The sequence below is a fragment of the Medicago sativa genome, chromosome 7, assembly GCF_051527215.1.
Source record: "Medicago sativa cultivar Bolivia chromosome 7, Bolivia_mono, whole genome shotgun sequence".
NCBI classification, from domain to species: domain Eukaryota; kingdom Viridiplantae; phylum Streptophyta; class Magnoliopsida; order Fabales; family Fabaceae; genus Medicago; species Medicago sativa.
Genome location: NC_140755.1, coordinates 61,945,394 through 61,968,350, shown reverse-complemented (window position 1 = coordinate 61,968,350; position 22,957 = coordinate 61,945,394). Strand labels below are relative to the sequence as shown.

The 22,957-nt window shown below is 32.9% G+C and overlaps 1 protein-coding gene and 1 pseudogene across 1 annotated transcript; both read right to left on the bottom strand.

The window, feature by feature from the left end:
• Nucleotides 1-7,814: 7,814 nt before the first annotated feature.
• LOC146907440 (F-box/kelch-repeat protein At3g23880-like) lies at nt 7,815-9,017 on the bottom strand (annotated as a pseudogene).
• Nucleotides 9,018-10,420: 1,403 nt separating this feature from the next.
• Nucleotides 10,421-22,029, bottom strand: LOC146907439 (uncharacterized). Its single transcript, XM_085729108.1, has 9 exons — nt 21,981-22,029; nt 21,777-21,874; nt 17,706-17,889; nt 15,899-16,051; nt 15,686-15,757; nt 15,138-15,591; nt 14,108-15,033; nt 12,535-13,740; nt 10,421-12,131 (listed from the first exon to the last, which is right to left on the bottom strand). The coding sequence occupies exons 1-9, from the start codon at nt 22,027-22,029 to the stop codon at nt 10,471-10,473; spliced, it is 4,803 nt and encodes a 1,600-aa protein (XP_085585234.1). The 3' UTR covers nt 10,421-10,470.
• Between the last annotated feature and the right edge of the window lie 928 nt (nt 22,030-22,957).

Below are 22,957 nucleotides of genomic sequence, written 5' to 3'. Positions count from 1 at the left end.
TTTTTTACCCTATTGGGGTAAAAAGTGGTCAACCTTGGGGTAAGTAGTGAGCAGCCTTCTTGGGGGAAAATACATCATCAACCCTTGGGCTAAATCTAAATCTGGTTCTTTTAATACCCCAAGAAGATTCTTTTTACCCACAGTAAAAAGTTTTTGGGGTAAAAAGAAGCAAATTTAATTTTATCCCAAGGGTTGATCATTTTACCAAGTCGGTTACTCACTACTTATCTCAAAACTAACCACTTTATACCTCAAAAGGGTAAAGAGAGACTAGAGAGAGACTAGAGACTATTGAAAAGAAAAAAAAATAAGGGGAGATAGTGAAGAGGAGAGTGAGATGGTGTGAGGAAATGGAAAAGTTTAAAGGTGTATTTATAGGGGGAGATTGTAACATAGGTTATATCTACCATAAATATAGTAAAAAAGGTGAAAAAACTTAAAAAAATAACGTGTAAAAACCATTAAAATGCATTGACCAAAGTCCAAAAAACGTGTGTTCTTGAGCTCTGACCAACCGGCCAACTTGCGTGAGTTAACTCGCGCACAGACCAAAGGAGCTTGACTTAAGTCACAGAAAGGTGCAAGGTGCGTGAGTTAAGTCACGTTGCGTGACTTAACTCACGCAGGGGTATAATTCGCAAATCAGCTGGGCGCGAGCAAAATGTGTTGGGAGTAGAGCAGAATTCAAAAATCAATGTGAGATGTCTCTTATATTTATCTTTTTATTAAGTGGTTCCGTTAAAACTAACGATATGTCTGTTTAGTGTTGCTTTGTCAATGTTTGTTGGGATATCACTAATGCCACATCATTGAGGGGATAAAAGACCGAATAAAAAGAGTTAATGATTATTATTAACAAAAACACGAAAACACGAAACATGAAACAATGATGAAATCAAACAAACTAATTGACATTCATCATAGATTCATTGGGGACTAGACAAGGCTAGAATGACCACATGAAATCAATTGGGTATAGTGTAATGGTTGAGAATTGAATTTTTGTTGTAAGGAGGAGAAAAATAAAAACGAGTGTCAAATGCAGTCCATAAAGATAGTTAAGACTTCAACAAATTCTACAATAGCTAATGAAGCTCTCAATTTTGTAAGATGATATATTCAACGGAAATTGTAGACCATATTGTAGGAAAATAATGATCAAAGGTAATTAACTCTTTAAGGAGCTGCAACTGAATCTTGCAAGGCCAAAAGTATATAAACATGTTAATTAAAGAAAATAATTGAAGCGTAAAAACAGTGTTGACATTTTTCCTACCTCAGTGCCTCAAACCCTTTCCCTTTCAAAACTCTAAACAAAGTAATAACCATCACACCAAACACCAAATTAGATTTGATTAAACAAAACAACCTAATGCAAAGAAGCATACAACAAACATGACATGTTGCCAAGCCACACAAACACCACTAAAACACAATTGTTAAAGCGCATGGAAGAAGATAGAAGAACATGAATCACACCACACATGAACTCTTAAGAACTATGAACCACACCACACATGAATCAAAAGAGTTTTGCCAATAGAAGAGACCACAACAACCTAAAGAAATATTAAGACCACATACTTATCTCTCTATTCGTGAAACAATAATGCCACTATCAATTTGATATCAAATCAACTCATGCACAACCTATATATGAGGGACCAAAAGAAAACCTATCAATATATATATATATGAAGCAAAGCATGCCAACACAATTAATGACATGATAGGACAATGAAACACAACTTCATTTTCAATAGGAAACAAAACCACAATCAACTACATCCACAAAGTTTTACTCCCTCTGAAGCAATTGACGACAAATATAAAACACAATGTAAACAAGTAGAACACGACAACCTAAACAAAAGTAACAACAATAATAATCATGTTAATATATTACAAAAATATATGAGCATCATCGAACAGAGTAGAAAATAAACTAAATAATAAAAGGCTATTATTCTTGACGGTTGACAACATATTTATCATCCTTGAATACAAAATAATGATTACTCATGTGGCAAACCGATAGAAGGCATCCTTTAATACAACATCATCCAATAATAATGAATGAATGTCGATTATTATTATGTATGTCTACCCAAAAAATAATCAAGTATATAGAATGCATCTCCAGTTTTACAGTTTTGATGTTTCAATCGTTTGAGATTAACATAATGATTATTCTTTTGAGTCAATCCTATGAAAAGAAAGCATTTGCATCAGGAAAGCATTCTCGATTTAATAAACCTCAGCGATTTGACCAACTTCGGAAACCAAATTTCAAAACACAAAAAATCCTAATGAAAACCCCCAAACAAAGAAATTGAACAACTAATTTGTGATAGATCTCACATTCAACCGAGAATTAGAAATAAATACATTCCAACGAATGAGAGAGTGAGTTTTTGATGAGAGTGAGACAACGCGACGAAGACTTCGAGCGTGAACTACCGAGAAAACAGAGAGAATGAGGAGATCGACCATGAGACTGGAGACAGATCGAGCGGTTGCCGCCAACGATTGTGGGTTTTCGTTGTCAAGGTTGAAGGAAAGAGAGGAAACACGAGTTAGCTAAAAAATGAAAGGATAGTGAGGGAAGATATTTTTTTTAGTTGGCATAAATTAATTAATTTTAAATTTTAATGGTGGGGTGTACATCAACGGGTTGCCACATATGATGTATTGGTTTTGAAACTGAAAAAGAACAAAAAAACAAAAGCTTGTACTTATCTTCATTAGCACCTGGATTCTTTGGAATCTATGAAAATCTAGACGGGTGGATAAAAGCTCAGCTAAACATATTTTTTTTTTTATCAAATGGAAATAAAATAAACAAACTAAACAACCACGCAACAACACTTCTTACATCATCCATCAAACTTTCATTAAGAGAAGAGCAAAATTTTTTCCTTAAAAAAAACAAAAAAATTCTAAGAAAATTATTGTAAAAGTTTGAAAATATAATTTAAGAGATGAAATTCAAATCTCAACTGAGACTGTTGTAAAATGTCCTTCACAAAAAATGGAAGACACTATCAGTGGAGCCAAAATGAATTAGTAGATAGTTGAGTTGAACATATATATATTCGCAACGTTTTTTATGACTCAAATTACATATTCATATGTTCCTAAAAAAAGAAAAAGATACATATTCATACACAATACTGGACTAGATATCCAATTATTTCCCAACTCCTTTTTATTTATAACTCTATATAGTTATATCCTTTAAAAAAACTCTATATAGTTATATAAAAAATATATTTTAAAATAAGAATTTCATCAAAATTAGAACAAAAAATGTATAATATAACTGTTTTTGAAATAAATTTATAATTTTATCTATAACGATCAATCAAAAGACAAAAGGCCCTCGTGAGCTTAGCTCAGATAGTTGGGACAATGCATAAAATATGCAAGGTCCGGGGTTCAAACTCCGGCCACTACCAAAAAAATCAAAAGACAAAAAAGACAAAAGGGAAAGAAAAATTATTAATTAATAACTATGTCATTAATAAAAGGGTTAATTATGTTTTTGGTCCCTACAAAATGACGACCTTGTAAGTTTAGTCCTTACTTAATTTTAATAGCATTTTTAATCCCTACAAAAAATTTCTGCACTCAATATTAGTCCTTACTCAATCCAAATTTATTTAATTTATGCTTAAACTCTTAAGTTTTTCAACAATTTTTTACAGGCGTGTTAAGAACGTTATTAAAAGGTCCTCCAAAAAAAATATCGCAAAAATTTGATTTCTACGTCCATATTTTTGTTACTTATATCTTAAACTTTTGTCGTTTTAAAAAATTCATATTTAATTTATTTCATGTTAAAAAATTATAGTTTTTAGTAAATGAACCGTTCATAGTGTTCTAAACTTGTATAAAAAGAATCGTTAAAAAATTTAAGAGTTTAAGGATAATTAAACAAAATTTATTTTAGCAGGGACTAAAATTATAAGTAAATTTTTTTTGTAGGGATTAAAAATGCTATTAAAATTAAGTAAGGACTAAACTTACAAGGTTGCAATTTTGTAGGGACAAGAAACATAATTAACCCTTAATAAAACATTTTATCGAATGAGATTTGTATCATGTCCTTAAAGTTGCAAAATCAAACACCTATCATTGAAATGGGGATTTTTTGACTCATTAAAAAACTATAAAATCTAAGTTCCCTATAAAATATACATGCATTTTTCAATATTAGGCTAGAGAACACTTATAGAAGCATACTCTCAAACCAATACTACCAAACCAACCCAAAGTGGATAGCTATTCTTTATTTTTTCGACCCATTTAATAGGGTTTGCGTTATTCAGTAGTGGAAGAACATTATGTAAAAAAAAAAAAGTGGTGGAACAACATCCTACAATTTTCTACCTTTCTTTCACAAGCCAAAATTAGTTTTTTTTTATTTTTTTTTTTGACATTCTCCAAAATTAGTTCATATATACACACATATTTATATTATTAAATAATTTATTCTGAAATAACAAATATGCCTAAGTTGGATAAAAGACGATCAAGCTATTGCATTGTCATAATGGTGGGCCCTGCATGAAATGTGACCGTCCTATATGGGCATGGAATTTATCCATATTGATTGTGGACCAATAAATCTTTTTTTATCAATGTTTCTTGTTTCTTTCAATCCTATCTGAAGATAAAGTCGGACCTTATATCATTGCCAAATTCTCTTTTCTATCAACAAAATAAATAAAATAGTTACCTAAAGACGAAACTTGATGCCACAGTATCTATGGCATGAAGAAAAGTTGCTACATGCTTGCTTGCTTTAATTTTATTCATTTGGTAAACTAGTTCACATGCTGAGGAGTTAAAGGAAATGACAAAGACAATGATTATGATGTGTTAATTAAGTTCTTAGTCGATTAATATAAGTGAGTATGGGTGGGGAATGGGGATAGATGTGAGAATAGACTAGCTCAAAGCAGTCAGAGCAGTTGCAGAAAAAAGTGAGGGAATATGCCAGGGGTTAAGACAGGGAAAAAGCCAGGACATATGTTAGGGGTTTAGCCCCTCGTTTTTTTTCCAAGGGTGTAACCCCTCACAAATGTTAGTGACGAGCTGTTTTTCCAGGGTTTCCGCCTCTGGAAAATTCCCTCACAAACGTCCATTTTCCTAGGAATATTGTCCTTTTCTCAAGGATTTTGCCCCTGACAAAATGCAATATTTCTTGTAGTGTAGCTCGAACTATTTATATGTCTATGTATTTCTTAAGTGGAGCCACATCAACTAAAGAGAGAATTTCTTAGTCAATCTACTTATTTCGTTTCCACCATTAGTGATGATGATTTTGTCAATCAGTTAATCCTTAGTGGTACTAGGAAGACTCTTGATTGCATCTATTTGAGTTTTTTTTAATACGTGTAATATTGTAAGTGTTAAAGAAATTAAATGTAGCAATTTTCTATTAAAAACAACAAATTATTAAAAATTTATATATTTAACATGCAATACGTAAATTCTAATACGAATTTATTATTTTGAACTTCTTAAGACGTCCAAATTTGTACATGATAGAAAAATCTATTTAATACGGTAGAAAAATGCTAAATCATTGTGGAAAAAGCTCGAGCAGCTGCATGAGAATAGTATATTAACTAAAAAAATGTGCTTGATGAAGATGTTAACCTTGATACATCAAGAAGGAACTTCGTTGGCAAATCATTTGATTATTTTCTAAGGAATTATAAATCAACTCTCTGCTATGGCTATAAAATGTTCAACTCTTTCTTTTCTTTTATTTGATAAAAAACTGCTCTACCTTTATGTGACACAAAGAAAAATAATTAACCATGAATTTACAACAATTTGAAAAGTGTTTTGTCAAAAGGTGTAGGAGAGATAGAAATCAAAGGAATGCAGCAAGGATAGATGTAAATCAAGGCAAACACAATGAACACAAAGCCACTTGTCTTATCCGAAACACTACCAAATTAGTCAAACTATGAAAAGGATTCTTCTGTAATGAAAACCATGCTCAATACTTCTTAAAACACATGTGAAAAGGATATCAAACTATATGATATAAGTGTATAGTACATGAAATAAAAGATTTTGAAATAGATTCATAAATGTAACTATGAGATAACTGTATAATATAAAAGCTGTAGCTGAAATTGTATCATGATCCATAGGGTTTCGAAAAATACACCTAAATCCCTTAAATTTCCTCATATATTTAAGGCATATTGTTATTTGCTCACTATTAATATTATTGTAAGAATAACATAACCTAATATATAACACAGACACATAGTAAATACTTGTTATTTTGAACTGACATTCTATTGTGAAAAATTGGAAGGTGAACAGTTGCATTGTAGATGGTTAAAAATGTTACATTTATTTGTCAGGAAAACCAAATAAAAGGTAAAAAAAGGATAAATGAACATCCACCACGGATTATTGTTTATTATTACTAAGTGGTTGTTGTTTAACTACAACAAAATTCTTATCATACCTGAATGGTCCTATAAAAATGCACTTAAATTGCATATAAAACAGTAGACTTGAAACTAAAAGGAACCAAAAAGATAAACATAATTTGAAGTAAAATGCCTCTTTCTTCTTTTCTTTTTTCCTATCATTTCTTCATCCAGCCATGTACCATCAATAATGTTGCATGATGCTCAAAAGAACTCAAAAAGGGCTCTTGTTAGATTGGAGAGTGAAATAGTAAAACACAAATAATTCAATAGCAAAGAAGTTGCATGATGCTCAAAAGAGCATAATGTGCCATGAATAAGAGTCTCGACCACATTTGACAAGAACTAGAGTCTATAGCAGCATTATTATCAAGAACAAGAAAATAAAATGGTTCTTGCTCTGCAAATCAGCGTGGATGTGCACCGACCATTTAAACAAGGGTTAATTATGTTTTGGTCCCTACAAAATTGCGACCTTGTAAGTTTAGTCCTTACTTAATTTTAATAGCATTTTTAATCCCTACAAAAAAAAATTTACTTATAATTTTAGTCACTGCTAAAATAAATTTTGTTTAATTATCCTTAAACTCTTAAATTTTTTAACGATTCTTTTTATACAAGTTTAGAACACTATGAAAGTTTCATTTACTAAAATCTATAATTTTTTAACATAAAATAAATTAAATATGAATTTTTTAAAACGACAAAAGTTTAAGATATAAGTAACAAAAATATGGACGTAGAAATCAAATTTTTGCGATATTTTTTTCGGAGGACCTTTTAATAACATTCTTAACACGCCTGTAAAAAATTGTTGAAAAACTTAAGAGTTTAAGCATAAATTAAACAAATTTGGATTGAGTAAGGACTAATATTGAGTGCAGAAATTTTTTGTAGGGATTAAAAATGCTATTAAAATTAAGTAAGGACTAAACTTACAAGGTCGCAATTTTGTAGGGACCAAAAACATAATTAACCCTTTAAACAAAATAGAAGAATATACAATAATTGTGGATTTGCAAAAACATCGGCATGTTCTAAATATCTTAAGAGGATCTCTCAGTTCATTCAATGAAGTATCTATGCCAAAGTTTTCTCAGTTCATTCAACGAAGACCATTTCATTATTTAGCTTAGTTCTAAAAGCGACTCGTTCATGAATATTCAACAGAGAAGGAATTTCTCTTGTGTGAATTACCTTAAATATAAAAGCAAAAGAAATTCATGATTCAATGGAGAGATTGTCAAACTGTTACCAATAGTCAAAATAATCAAATAAAAGCCATCATATAAAATAATCACAGAACAAGAATTAACAGAAACTCAAATAAATTTGAAGAGGGACTTACTTTCAATGACTCAAAACCAAGCTTTCAACATAATCATTGATATAGATCCCCGAGCATTCACCATTGGTAATTCTAATTCTCTCTACGCTACCATCTCTCAAATTATAGACAACTGGTGTGTCTTCAAGATTGTTTTCCAATAACAGTGTATGTGTATCATAATTTTTAGAAAGGTGCAATGGAACCCATGGCACGAACTCAGGAGGAAATTTTTTCATAATTTGAAAATTAATCTTAATTAATTGAGTCCAAGACTCTTCAACTCCACAATCTGTCATCTTCCATAATACAAAATGGGTTTGCTCGACAACATGAGAAAAACAAAGGCATTCCATCAACATACATAGAGATGGCTCAATATGTGGCACTTGAACAAAACCTCGAGGGGGAAGCAACTTTTTGTATGTCTCCTTACCAAGATCAAGTGAAACAATCTAAAATTGCTCAATGGTAGTAATATAATCACAATCATAATAATCATCTTGATCGTTATATTCAAAGATGTAATTGTCAATCGCCAACCAATTAACAGTACTTCTAAAATGCACACCAGCCTTTACGTAATAATTGACAGGAAAACTTTGAATATTTCTCCAAGCATTATCGCCCAAACTAAAAACTCTCGCCCCTCGATGTAAGTTCACTACCTTATAAGTATCCGTCGAATTATCATAGCCAAATGACATGTTGCAGTAACGTGTGGCAGCATCAGGATAGTGTCCTAATTTATCAGATATTGTCCTTGTAGCTGGGTTCCAGAAACGGAACCACATCTCTCTAGACTTGTCAGAATAACAGTACAAACATAGCAATCCATTGCAAGAACCAACAACTGAACTACTATCCTCATTCAAACAATAGTAAGGATTGTTGGTAAGGGTTATCGGCTTTGACGGATTCTCCAGAAAATTACTCAAGGAGATTGGTGAAACAAAGGAATTCAAGGTACGTTTGGTATAATTATATACCACCCGTGTAACTGCAAGTTGAGGGTTTCGTGTAGATCGCTGAAGTTGCAATTTGGTGAAGGAAGAATCGGAGATTAGGGTTTCTTCATGACTTGCAAACGCAATTCATTGGCATCAGAGATTTGACAGGAAGGAAAGAAAGCAGTTCTGTGATAAGCTCGTCAGGGAGGATAATTGGCAATGACGCCGCGTTGGACAGAAGCTGCTGCGATTTCGGTGGTGATAGATTCATGAGAGCAATTTGTTGTGATCAATGAATGTAATTGAGAGAGGAGATTAGGTTTCTTTGGGAGAGTGACGATTATATTTGGAAATTATTTCTTAAGGTGAAATTAATAAAACAACTAGATTTTTGACCCGTGCTCCGCTCGGGTTTTGTTGTCAAAAAATTGACATACGAATAATAAAATGCAATATATAATTTTTTTGAAGGGAAATGCAATATATAATTGGTAACGGTGAAAAAAATAACACGTGATAATCTATAGTAGTCAAAATAAAACACTTCATAAAATGTATGAAATCTGAAAATATTATAAAAGAAAATTAGGTTAAGTTGTTGCAGACTTAACAAAATTAATAAATAAGGATTAGGGTAGAAAATATTTGCTTCAAAAAGAAAAGGCAAAAGAGGATAGGAATAAAATTGGTGCGATGCATTTTTTTAGATGGAATTTGTTAGGTTAAATAATTGCAAACCTAATTTGCAAATAAGCGGGAAAAAATTAGGTTAAGTTGCTGCAGACTTAACAAAATTAATAAATAAGGATTTGCAAATGAGCGGGAAAAAATTAGTTTAAGTTGCTGCAGACGTAACAAAATTAATAAATAAGGATAAATAAGGATGTCAAAAAAACAGGCATGAAATTAAAAAAAATCCAAAAAAAAAGTGTAAAATTCTTGACAAAAAAAAGTATAAAATAGAAGGACCATACGTGATCATTGATATGGTAGAAAATATTTTCTTCAAAAAAAAAGGCAAGCGGATAGGAATGAAATTGGTGTGCAATTCATTTTTTTAGATGGAATTTGTTACGTTAAATAATTGCAAACCTAATAAAGCAAATGAGCGGGAAAAAATTAGGTTAAGTTGCTGCGTAACAAAATTAATAAATAAGGATGTCAAAAAAACAGGCATGAAATTAAAAAAAATCCAAAAAAAAAAAAGGTGTAAAATTCTTGACAAAAAAAAATATAAAATAGAAGGATCATACGTGATCATTGATATGGTAGAAAATATTTTCTTCAAAAAAAAAGGCAAGCGGATAGGAATGAAATTGGTGTGCAATGCATTTTTTTAGATGGAATTTGTTAGGTTAAATAATTGCAAACCTAATAAAGCAAATGAGCGGGAAAAAATTAGGCTAAGTTGCTGCAGACGTAACAAAATTAATAAATACTAGACCATTGACCCGTGCTTCCGCACGGGTCATACAAAAAAAAATTATAGCGCAAATGTGAAAGGGATCATTTTACTTGAAACCAAAAAACAGTATAATTTAATTTATAAAATAAATTGTCAGAAACCTTTGTAACCCACCATATTAAACAATCTCCACGACATCAACCCTGTTACAGTAACATGACATATAAATTTAATGACATAGTTTATTGAAAAAAGAAAATCCAACGTCTGTCAACATAAAAATAGTACCCAAATGCAATAAAAACATTACTACAAAACCAAGTGCTACACATTACGGAAAACTTCTTTGTAGACCACATTTGATGTCACATCAGTATCCTGACCGTCCTCGTCATTGATCAACATCTTTAAACCATCCCTCGAAGTAACCCTCGATACTGCGACGTACAATTGTCCATGTGAAAAAACAGGAGACGGTAGATAGACACCAACATTTTTCAAAGACTGGCCCTGACTCTTGTTAATAGTCATTACAAATGAGACGGACAACGGAAATTGCCTTCGTTTAAACTTGAATGGAATTCTAGTATCAGACGGTTGTAACGATAACCTTGGAATAAACACCTTTTCACCTATATTAGACCCAGATATTATTTCTGCCTCGAGCACAAATTTACCCATTTTTGTAATAATCAATCTTGTACCGTTACATAAACCCAAATTTTGATCTATGGTCCTCAATAACATCACAGGTACTCCTACTTTCAATCGAATCCTATGGTTTGGCAATCCGGAGGCAACAATGGTGTTGAGAAATTCAGGTGTGTGGATGTCGTCCAGTGCGTCACCGCCTAGGTTTTTATGATAAGGTGTATCATAACTCAAATAAATTTTCTCCTCACCAGGAATCAAGTCTAACACATAATCATTAACCTGATCAACAATTGTATTCTTTGGTGCCAATATTGCTCTACTTTGAAAATATTCTGCTTTACCAATGTTTTCTAACAAATTTGGGTAAGTGTTTTCAACAATAGATGCAATAGGATTACCTGAACTTGGAATAAGCAAGTCGGACGGGATTTTGACGGATATGTCGACATCATTGATTAGCCCAGTTGTACCATCCCCAATGCTTAAAACCCAGTCAGAAAACAACTTCCTCTCTTCAATGTCTGCTTCAGATGCTCCGCTTAGAACCCTCATATTTTTTGTAAGCGTAAGAACTTCACAGTACCTCCATAAATTAGATGAGTTAACTGTACCATAGACAATCTCTGGCCTGGTAGCTTTGGGCATGACCGGTAATATCTGCCTGAAATCTCCACCTAAGACAACAACCTTACCACCAAACGGTAAGTCCTTGTTTCTCTCATCTACGGTCTTTAGAACATCTCTCAAGGATCGATCAAGTGCTTCGAAACAATGCCTGTGCATCATTGGCGCTTCATCCCATATGATAAGTTTAGCCTTAATAACCAGCGATGCCAACGGTGTATTTGGGGTAACTCCACACATTGAAGTCTCGTCTATTATAAAAGGGAGACCGAATCTTGAATGTGCAGTTCTTCCACCGGGTATAAGCAAGGCAGCAATCCCACTGGATGCACATGCCAAAACAATCTCACCCTCAGACCTCAATGCAGCTGACAATGCCCTCCAAATAAATGTCTTTCCCGTACCACCATAACCATACAGGAAAAAAAACCCAGGCTTGTCTTCCCTGACTCTTGTAATGATTGTATCATATACATTACGTTGTTCCGAAGTCATGGTCGACATCAACTGGCCATGTTCAGCAGCTAGTAAAGACTTATTATAATTCATTTCATCATAAATCAATCTATTTCCGACATCAGTTACCAACGATGCATCTGCTGTCGGCATTGGAGGAAAATCAGACAAACTCTTCCCAAAACTCTGCAACAACGTTTCTAGTTCAGCCAACGCATACGCCTCCAACTGCTCATCAGTCAACCGTAAATCTGGGAGACAAATCAAGGTTGTTAAAAATCAGCAGGACTTGTATGTCGAAAATATATACGTGAAAAAAACAACCATGTTCATGTAATTTTGATAAAAAACAGACGTGTGAATGCAGTTAATAGAGATTATTTTTTTCAACTTCAGACAGTAAACACTTATGATATAAATAATTATTCATTCATAATTAATGTAAATTGTCATTAGAATAATTATTTGGCAGAAACGCAAAATCACTATTAGATTTACTAATATCACTGCATGTAATTTGAGTAAACAACGGTAGTTACTTTCGTATAAAGACAAAGGAATGTACTTTCAGAGATGGAAAATTATTTGAGGAGAAAGAATGAATAAACATAATTATTAGGTAATTAAAAATAATAAATTAGCAATGAAATAAACCTGGAGCTCCAAGCACCCGCCTCTGTTTGTGGAGAATGTCATCAATTAAACTTGCGGATGTAGAATTCCAGACAACATTTGGTCTGGCAAATTGATCAGATACCATGAGTTCTACAAAGAGTCTGCGTAAATAAGTGCCAGTGCCCCAAAGACTTGCTTCCATTATCGCGTCTATAAACTCCTTGTCATCATCCAGTAACCCCATAGCGTAGCAGGCCTCCTTGAAAGTATTGTATTTTACACTGTCGACCGTTTTGATGTCATCAAAAGATGTTGGACCTTTGATGTAGTTTAAGAGAGTTCTTAGGTAAAACCTTTCGCCGGAACCTGGTGGAGCAAAATGGACTCTTCCTATCGAAAAACCAACTTGCCTAGGAGTCCATTCATGATCCGTTGCCTTCCACACGAATTTTGTCGGGAATTCATTGTAAGTCATATTTCTTGCTTCTGGATACTTTTGATTTGCTTTCATCCAGGCCAAAAACTTTGTAGTTTTTCTACGTGATCGCTCTACGACTTCTTCAATATCCTCGTTCTCTTCGTACATAATTGAATGCTCATTTTCTAAATGATAATTTAACCGTTCAACTGAAGGTTCTCTGTAATGTATGTCAAAAGCGAATATTCTCCAGGCAGCTTCACACGCGGACAAATACCGACAATCATAATACATTTTTATCTCATCCAAACCACTTTCACCTCCACCACTGTAAAAGTTTGCGGTGACGCGATCATGTCCCTTGTTCACATATTTGAAAAGGTATTTGATAGAACGAATTTGGTTGCACCACTCGACATTGATATGAGCATTGTACTTCAAGAGCAGTGTTCTATTATACGGCACAACAAACCTGTTGTCTGCAAAACACTCTCCTTTTTTTACATAAACTCCATTGTCCCTTCTTCTGTATACTGGATATCCATCGTTATCGATCACGGTTTGGTCCACAAATTTCTTTGGAAAGCGCTTGGTACATTTATTTTTTAGCATGCAAGGTGAACCTGTGTTCTGGTCACCACATGGGCCGTGAATCATTAGCGTAGTCACTATATTAAACAACTCCACATCTGTATCTTTGTTTGGAATCTCTGCTGATATAATCTTGTCAAGATCCTCAGGCTTCTTACAACGATAACTTGGCTTCAAAAACACCAGTATGTGTGCATGAGGTAGCCCACGCTTTTGAAATTCAATAGTATATATAACTGCAGACACAACAGAGAAGCTCGAAATAAGTTAACTTCATGGTAAATTAATGTAAAAAATAAAGTATTGCACAAATGTCATATAATCAGGGAGTCGTGGATTACTATTGAATATTGACTACAAAATACCTCTAATAAACATTATATTTACATGGTAGATGCATAATATACGACATGGATCGACATACTATTTCATCAATGTGCCGTATGGAATTAATTGAAATTCATTTTAGTATTTGCATCGTGTATTATAATATAGAAATGAAGTAGCAATAGAAAATAAATTCAAATTCCTTACAACGGAACATAACATATATAAATAAAATGCTACAGTTGGGACCAAAACTTTAGTGTATAGATTACTCACCTGCCCGGACTTCTCCAAATATTTGGCCCTTCTTGATCTCCTTTATGAGATGATCGAGTTTTAACTTGAAAATTCTGCAAGACAAATCTGGTCTATCTGCTGGTTTTAGATTATGCAATTTGAGAAAATCAACAACCTCCGGCCATTTATGATTGCAAGTAAACGTGATGAACAGATCGGGATATCCAATCCATCCACAGATAGCCATTGCATCCTGATAGTTTTGGATCATGTAGCGTGGACCACCAACAAAAGTCGCGGGCAAAATAACTCTTTTTCCAGTAGTAGCCGGATTTGTCTCTCCTCTTAGAAGTGCTTCGGTTAATCCTTTATACATATGCGCCCTTAACTCTTTTTGATGATCTCTTGCATACCTTAATCTTGCATACTCTATCATACTGAACGCGTCGACTAAAAATTGGTGGAGCAACCTCCTTGAAAAAACAATAGTTGAATAAATTCTTTCTCGATGCTGGATCATATATGCCATCCATTCTAATAGAGTGACATATAGCCTTTTTATCTGTGACTTCTTGGATGTTTCATTGTACCTGATATATTTTCGATAACCATCCTCACCTCTTGGAAACAAAAGCGGATATTGCAACGGTAAGTAAGATGGCTCAAGAATTGAAATTCTCTTCAAAGGACCAGATCTTTCTTCGACAACAACATCTCTTTCAAAATCAGAAGAATCAAAGTCTCCGACTATCAAAGCTGCAACCTCTGACGCTGTAGGCAAATTATACCTCCGGCCATCCCGATTCCTCTTGCCTAATATTCTTAGCTTGACAGTAGGGGCATTCCTCGCCTTCAAAGTATCTCTTGCAGTTCTATACTGTTTGACGTAGGAATTGACATCATCAAGAATGTCCCTTAGGTCAGTAACAATTGACGATTTCATCGAATCGTTGTCGTCATCCATCCTACAAACAAAAGCCAAATATCAATATGAATGGTATGAAAGCTTTACTTAATAGAGTGCAATGAAAAATAAACACCGGAACCAGCAAAGTTTAAAACATTTTACCCCACAGCTGCCATTCTATTCTTGATTTCGTTGTCAGTGTCATAAACGTACAATTGAGCAAACTTTGGTTCATCTCCTTCCATTGGCAGCAAACTACCAATCCGATGATAGTTTTCGCCATTCAGAACAAACGTCGGAGGAGCGTTCCCACTATTCATAGAGCTGTCAATGTTGCCACCCATGGATGTGAAGGCAAACATACTGTTAAAAGATCGAATATTTTCCATAAAGTACTTGCTTCTTCTATTGTCAGAGTAATACAAATCAGCGAGAGATTCAGGCAACGGTGGGTACGCAATTTTGATCCTCCCTTCCCTGCAACACATAGAGAATTCTGGCACCATTGGCTTGCACTCCTTGCGAGTCCTCTCTCCATACCACATGTGTGATCCACAGTCCTTGCATATACAATCTGGTTGCCCAAAATCCTCGTAACTTACACTTTCAACAGAATCTGAAAACAACGCGAGTATCATCATTTGTATGTACTGTAACAATGTCTCGGATGAAAGCAAACATATTTATATTTAAATTACAAATAATGGTACCTGATCGAAGAGACGAAAATATTTCCGATAACACATCGTTGCAATTCTGATGCACAATGTCAGTACCGATGTCTGTTCAAATACAATAGCTATATACGTTAAGAAATCATTGTTCGATCAATATAAGTTTATGATACTAAATTCATATTCATCCAATACGATATTAGCTACACAGTATAAATATAAAATTGCATGGACAAAAAGCAACATTACCTGAATTTGGTGGGATATCTTCGTCTTCCTGATTTTGAAGGCAGTTTCCAACTATTGATTCTTCATTAGTAGATGTGACAGACGACAAAATTGTGTATGTGGCTTGAAAAAGATGGGTCTGGTTTGCACTTACATCATCATCCAAATGAATCACTGAATCAAATGAAATAAACAAATTTGAGATGGTCGTAATGTTCTTTTCAGATTAATTGTTTTTTTATAACTTTCAGTTTTTGTAAAGAAACAAAGTGTTCTAAAAACTGAGATATAAGAAATCCAAACAAAGTACTTAACTTTCTGCGAGGCCATACAGGAAAGAAACGACATGGAAGTCGAAGAAGTGGCACGCAGATTAAATTGTTCATGGGAATAGAGGAAAAAAAACAAATTCTTAGAGATGCTGGCAATCACAAAGTGAAAAATTTGCATAGTAATTTTTTTTATCTGTTTAGGTTTAGAGAGATTTTAATAAGTAACCTTATGAAGAAAACTTTTCTTAATAAGAGAACATGACAACTAAAATCTCGCAACGAACATCAATGTTCGAGCATATGTATATCAACTAAGACATAAAATAAAATTGAAGAAAGCAAGATTGATGCGAAAATGCACAATGGGTAGGAGGTGGGAGAAGACGTCATTTTTTGAAGAATATGAGGTTTGTTTTAGAGTTTTCAAAGAGTACATCTTAATTTTAGGGTCTGAGTTAGGGGATGGGAATAATTTTAACTAAAAGTGCACATCATATGCAATGTGTATATCCTGTTAAGGCGTACATAAGAGAAATGAAAATCAATAGTTGTACATAAAATATAAATTGATCAGTAGTGAAGGACATTCCATGTATAGTAGAATGAATGCATAATTTTTCAGATAGTAATACTCATAAGTACAAATCACCTACTCATTACAAAACCAAAAGAAACAAAACAGAAGCAAACATAACAAATGAAACACCAATGCTAGAAGGCAACTACATATATGAAATTAGAAAGGCAATAATAATAAAAAATCTTACCAAATTTTTCAGAGTTATACATCATAAGTTGAACCAGCATATTAATTGTTGTTAATAATAAAGTGTATTCTAAAGTAGTGTTCAATTGAAACCCTCAGTTTTTTATATTTAAAATGAAAATAACAGTAGCAGCTGCATTTATCATACAACCAGTGATACTTTAGAAAATATGTTGGCTAGGCGTATTTGTTAACAATAATTAATATGCTGGTTATATTTAGGTGTAAAAATAATAGTTATATATGGTGTAATGTGTTATAAAAAGCATTAAGCATTGATGGCTTTTATTTGGAGGGCTTCTAACGTTAACTAAAGAATTGATCATATTTGGTCAATACATTATTACACACTTGGATTTACTATTTAGGTTCTCAATGCTTATTATCAATAGAAGCACCTGACAATCACTTCTTTAGTTATTATAGTAAGAAACTTATAAAAAGGGAAGCTAAACATAAAGAAATGACGAAGCAAAAGTAAAGGATTTCATACTTGAGATGGTACAGAACCTAAATGGTGATATTGTAACAATAGAGTATAACAATGAATGATATATTATAGGGTGATAAGTCTTATATAGAGAAATTTGTAATAGAAAAACTTGGAGAAAGATGAACTTGCTTTCAGGGGGCATTTGATGATTTTAAAGTAATATGACAATATCTATATTTAATAGCACACTTAGTTATGAAATAGTGTGCGTGTGCTTTTGGTCAAATAGGTTGGTGTTCTTATATTCTAATCTAAATAGAATAGCATAAAAACCAAGTGTGTTCATTGATAGTTTACCTTCGTTGTCTGGTATATCAAAATCCTTGCGGTTTTCACCGCATATGCCATCGAAAGATCCAACAGAATGGTCGTGAGACACATGTGTCGCATTTGTTAAAACATGTCCACTGGTTCCAAGGATTTCGTTGGTCTGGCTATTAGAACGGCGCCTATTCGGTACTTCTGCAAAGAAACATCCATGTTTTAGGAAAAATAGGTGAAACAATTACTAATAGTGTTGCGGTGCTTGTGCTTGACTAACCATTTGTGATGTCGGACAAAGGATTTCTGTTAGAGACGTTGAAACTTGTATGAGATGAAGGTTGATGTGAAACAATTTCTGAATTATCATATATTTGCACTATTTTTCGCCTCTTGCTATTCTCCATGAAGCGAATAGGAACATGAATTGAAAGCAGGGAGGAAGAAGCAGTCGTTCCTTTAATATAGAATGAACTTATAGTTGAAATTATTTAGGAAGGAAGCATAAGAATAGGAGCAGATATAAGAAATAGATTCACAGGCGTGCCATATTTCATATAATGCTGTTTTTATTAAAGAGATTTTTTTTATCATTATGAAAAGAGAATTTTTTTTATTAAAGAAAAGTTGGTTTCTATTTTTTTGGGCGACCACATCCTTTTTCTTTGGTAAATCCTTTTTTTTCTTTGGTTAAAACCACAGCTGAGTGGTTACATCCTTTTCCATTGAAACATCATTATCTAATCTTTTTCTTTTGTTACGTCCTTTTTTTTTTTTTTAAGAATCTACTTTTTTTAAAAAAAAAACCACTCAGCTATGGTACCTCTTTAGTTTTCAGTTTCGTACTCCTATTATAATTCTATAATAACAAATCATAAGAGATGAAATAATAAGGAAATAGCAGGAGTAAATTATTAAGAGCTTGGAGCTATGAGGGTACACGTGAAATAAGAAAACAACCAATGTTAACACATGCCAGGAAGAAGATAGGAGTGTCTGCTAAAGTGCACTTTTATTGTTGATCAAGTTAAATCACAATTTTCATTCTTTAATTACACCGAGTGAGATTAAAGTTTAAAGTCACAAATTTTATATGTTCTGCGAGATGTACCTGCTATTTATTCGCCATGTTCAAATCTGAACCTTACTTTAACATTTGTGAATTACGACAGACTCAATGTTCATTGCAGAAATTTTTGGTGCTATATTAGCTATTGAAATAGCTCATGAGAGAGGATGGCTCAACCTTTGGGTGGAGATAGACTCAATGTTACTCTTGCAGGCCTTCAACAACTATAGCATGTTTATTTGGGAAGTAAGGAATAGGTGGCTTAATTGCATGAAACTCTCCAAAGGAATGCATTTTGTAGTGACTCATATCCTTAGTGAAGGAAATGTCTGTGCAGATGGATTGGATAAAATAGGATTATACAATACTGGTTTTAGATGGTGGTATGATGCCCCAAATAGCATTAGACATGATGTTATTAGGAAAATATGATTGGTTTGACCAATTACAGGTAACTACCTTTTGAAAAGGTTTGGCTAAAACAGAAATCACACTTAGTAACAACATCTCATTGTTTCGAGTATAGACTGGTTTGGGATCTAACTTTGATTTTTCATTTTGAATAGCTTTGTCGCATTTAGCAGCTCATATACTGGCATCTTGTGCATCAGCTACTGAAGTTTGAAGTATAGGTGTACTGAGAGCATTCCTTCTTGACGACAAAAGTAAAAAAAAGGATTATTACAGATTGAAAGTGAACAAAGAGAATAGTGGGAATCTCAAACTGGAGGCAAAAAACAAATAAACTGAAATTTTTAACCTCTATAGGAAGCCTTTAATTTCGAAGGTTCAGACGACAAATTGGTTTGCATAATACATTGAAAAGGCTGAAAAAATGAATGATAAATAAACATCATACAAAACCCATAAGCATTATGAAATAAATAATAGAGGATATAAATGACCATTTAAGATCATGCATCTAAGATAGATGACAGAAGCAAATAAGGGCGTGGAGCTGAAGAAGATATGTGGGAATCTGATTTATTTAAAATGTATAAGCCACCACAACAAATCTGATCCAGAATCTTAATCTTTTAAAATGTATAAGCAATCACAACAGAGCGATTTTAACACAAAGTTATGATGGAGGAATAACGTGGGATGCTGATTGTTGGACCAACATTTTAATTGCCTGTGCAGTGTCCACAAAAAATATCACAAATGTATGCTAAAGAATATTCTGAAGAATTAAGAGTTGAAGGCTGCATTAAAATAGCGAGTTTCTATGCCAGCAATATGAATTGAGCCCTCTATTTTTGAGTTTTTTCTGTGTACCAAGTTTTTTAGGCATGACTTGTGTATTGGTCATGTTTATAGCTGAATGGTCTCATATATTTCAGTTATTATTATGAAGTGGTCGATCCAAACTTGGACTAAAAACACTACCTTTCTGTTTATATTTAAGGCTGTATGAAATACACAAAAAGGATTCTAAAATACTGCAGAATATAAGGAAATCAAAAAAGAACTAATAGCCTATTTCAAGAACAAAAAACCAGAAACATATTGCAATAAATAAAATTAACCAAGCAGTACTATTTGACTGTTTTATTTCACAACCGTTTGATAATAAAACAATGCATGAACTTACAAAAGCAACAATAGTTGTTACCATTTATGAATTACGACAATTCTATATTTTGGTTTCTTTAACAACCGTTTGATAATATATCTCAAGATAGCGAGGTCCGATATACTAAATTTCTGTTTACAGGCGTATAAAGTTCTTAAACGCCATTCATTTATGCATCGTGTCAAAGAAACCTAAATCAAATATATATATATATATATATATATATATATATATATATATATATATAATAAATAGCACGTTAATCCCGCATTGGAACAGGTTCTCAATCACATAAAAGAAGAGTTGTTAACAGATAATCCGAAACTAAATTGTGGATTGAATTAAGAGTGTTTCGCACTCAACAAATTTGAAGGCCGGACACATTAGATTTAAAGCACTTAATGCTTAAACCAAAACTTTATTTAGGTGTACTGCTGAAAGTTTGCAGAGCTAAGCAAGTACAACCAACACAATAATACGATGAAAATTATTGTCCAAATTGTATAAACAGAAAGGAAAAACACGGAATCTTAAACGTCTGATTCATGAACATTGAAGACAGTAAATAACAAAGCAGGTAGTTCCAACATTCGAGCAAATACAACAACTATTTGTGTATTGGTGCGTATTTTTCTAAGTTGATATTGTTTAAAACAGGTACTGTTATAATCTGTTAAAATTCAGAATCAATGGATGTTAAATCTGCCTTGGACACTTGGCATTGAAGTCACTAAAATCTGTTCTAATAATGTCAAAAATTGAAATGGAGAACCGGTCCCTATACGAATTTATGATATACATGTAGCACAAATTGAAATGGATCATAGGTTGTAGGGATTTAAGTGACAGAACCATAGACCCTCAATAAACATTTCACATAGCATATCATACATTTTTCTGTATATAATAGAATTCTAAAACATTTGCATAGAAATTATTTGTTCAGGTGTCTAGCAAGTGGGAAATCTTCTACTTTGAATTTATGGCAAAATATAGGATAAGAAAGTGAAATAATGAGCAAACATAATAAGTGGAGAACACTATGAATTCGGTCATGATGAACTCAAGAACAACAGCTGCCAAAATAGACACCACAGAAATATTGAAAGATTAATTTTAAGAGGGTCAAGTCTTGCATGAAACAAAACCTAAAATGAAAGTTTAAAAGCAAAATGGTATATATTAGCCTATACAAAAAAAAAACGTTTTTATATAGGTATCAATTAAAGCAAAAACAACAAATAGTGTATTTGAGGTGACTAAAATTACAGTTACATATACTTATATGTATATTATAATGAAACATGGAAAGAGTCGCATTGTTATATATGTAATAGAGATAGCGCACACAAAAATTAAATAAGAGACCAAAAACACAGAAGTACAACAGTTTAATTATAAGCAAAGAACATTATACAATTCAAGGAAAATGATAGTTGAACGAATAGGAAAGTATACTCACAGTTTCGAGGTCATAGTCGACGATGTATGTTCTGTATTTGAGTTGTAGCTTGTTGATTGCCTTGTCATAATCTGAAATTGGGTTTGTCAATAGAGGACCTGTCAATGAAGGAGAGTGAAATATTGGTTATGCATAAATTGCAAGGAAACAAAAATAATATAAACATCAGCAAAAAATAGTTACATAAAATAGCAAAAATAATACCAGTTAGGCAGTGATAGGAGAGGAGAGTTTCCATGTTTCTTCCAGCCATAGGTCAAGAAAAAGGAGAACGTTTTTTTGTTAGGGTTGGAAACAATATAGGAAGTAAGTATTTTGTTTGATTTGCGGCTTTATGTGTGATAGGAAACAACTTTGAGCCAAAACAACAATTTGAAAACAACAATTTGAGATATTTCGGTGGTTTATTTCTCATGTTTATCTGTTTATTTGTTTGCTATTTGCGTGGTTAATCTGTTTGCCGTATTTTCGGGGAAACAGATGTGCGGCATATTGGTAGGGGAAAACAGATGTGCGGCAAATTTTTCTTTTTATTTTTCATAATTAAAGTTGGAATAGGGTAAAACAGTCAATTATAAACATTAGGGCTTCTGAAAAATTAGGGCAACAAAGTCTGCTTGGGGCAACTTTTATATATAGTATGATGGATTTGAGTAAAGAAAATTACAAGTTTAAAATTAAATTAATTAATAAATTAAAAGGTTAAATATGATTTTGATCCCTATAAATATTCAGAATTTTGTTTTTAGTGCTATAAAAAAAAGTCTGATATTTTAGCCCTTATTCAATTTTCAGTAAGCTATTTTAGTCCTTGTACATTTTTTCTCAGCATTTTTGGGTCATAGAAATGCTAAAGGAAAATGTTACTGGGATAAAAAATTGTTACTTTATTTTACAGTGATTAAAAACAAAATTCTGAATATTTATTGGAGTCAAAGACATATATAAAGCAAATTTAAATTAAATTAATTATTATTAAGAGCATTTCAGTGATAATTTTGTATGCAACTCTAACTTTATTTTAGGCTTAATTGCATGTTTGATCCCATATGTTTATTTTAGTTTTCAAGTTGGTCCCTTATGTTTTAAATGTTTCAAGTTGGTCCCTTACGTTTTAAAAGTTTCAAGTTGGTCCAAAACGTTACTCAAATTGGAATAAATTAGTCCCTTCAGCGACATGA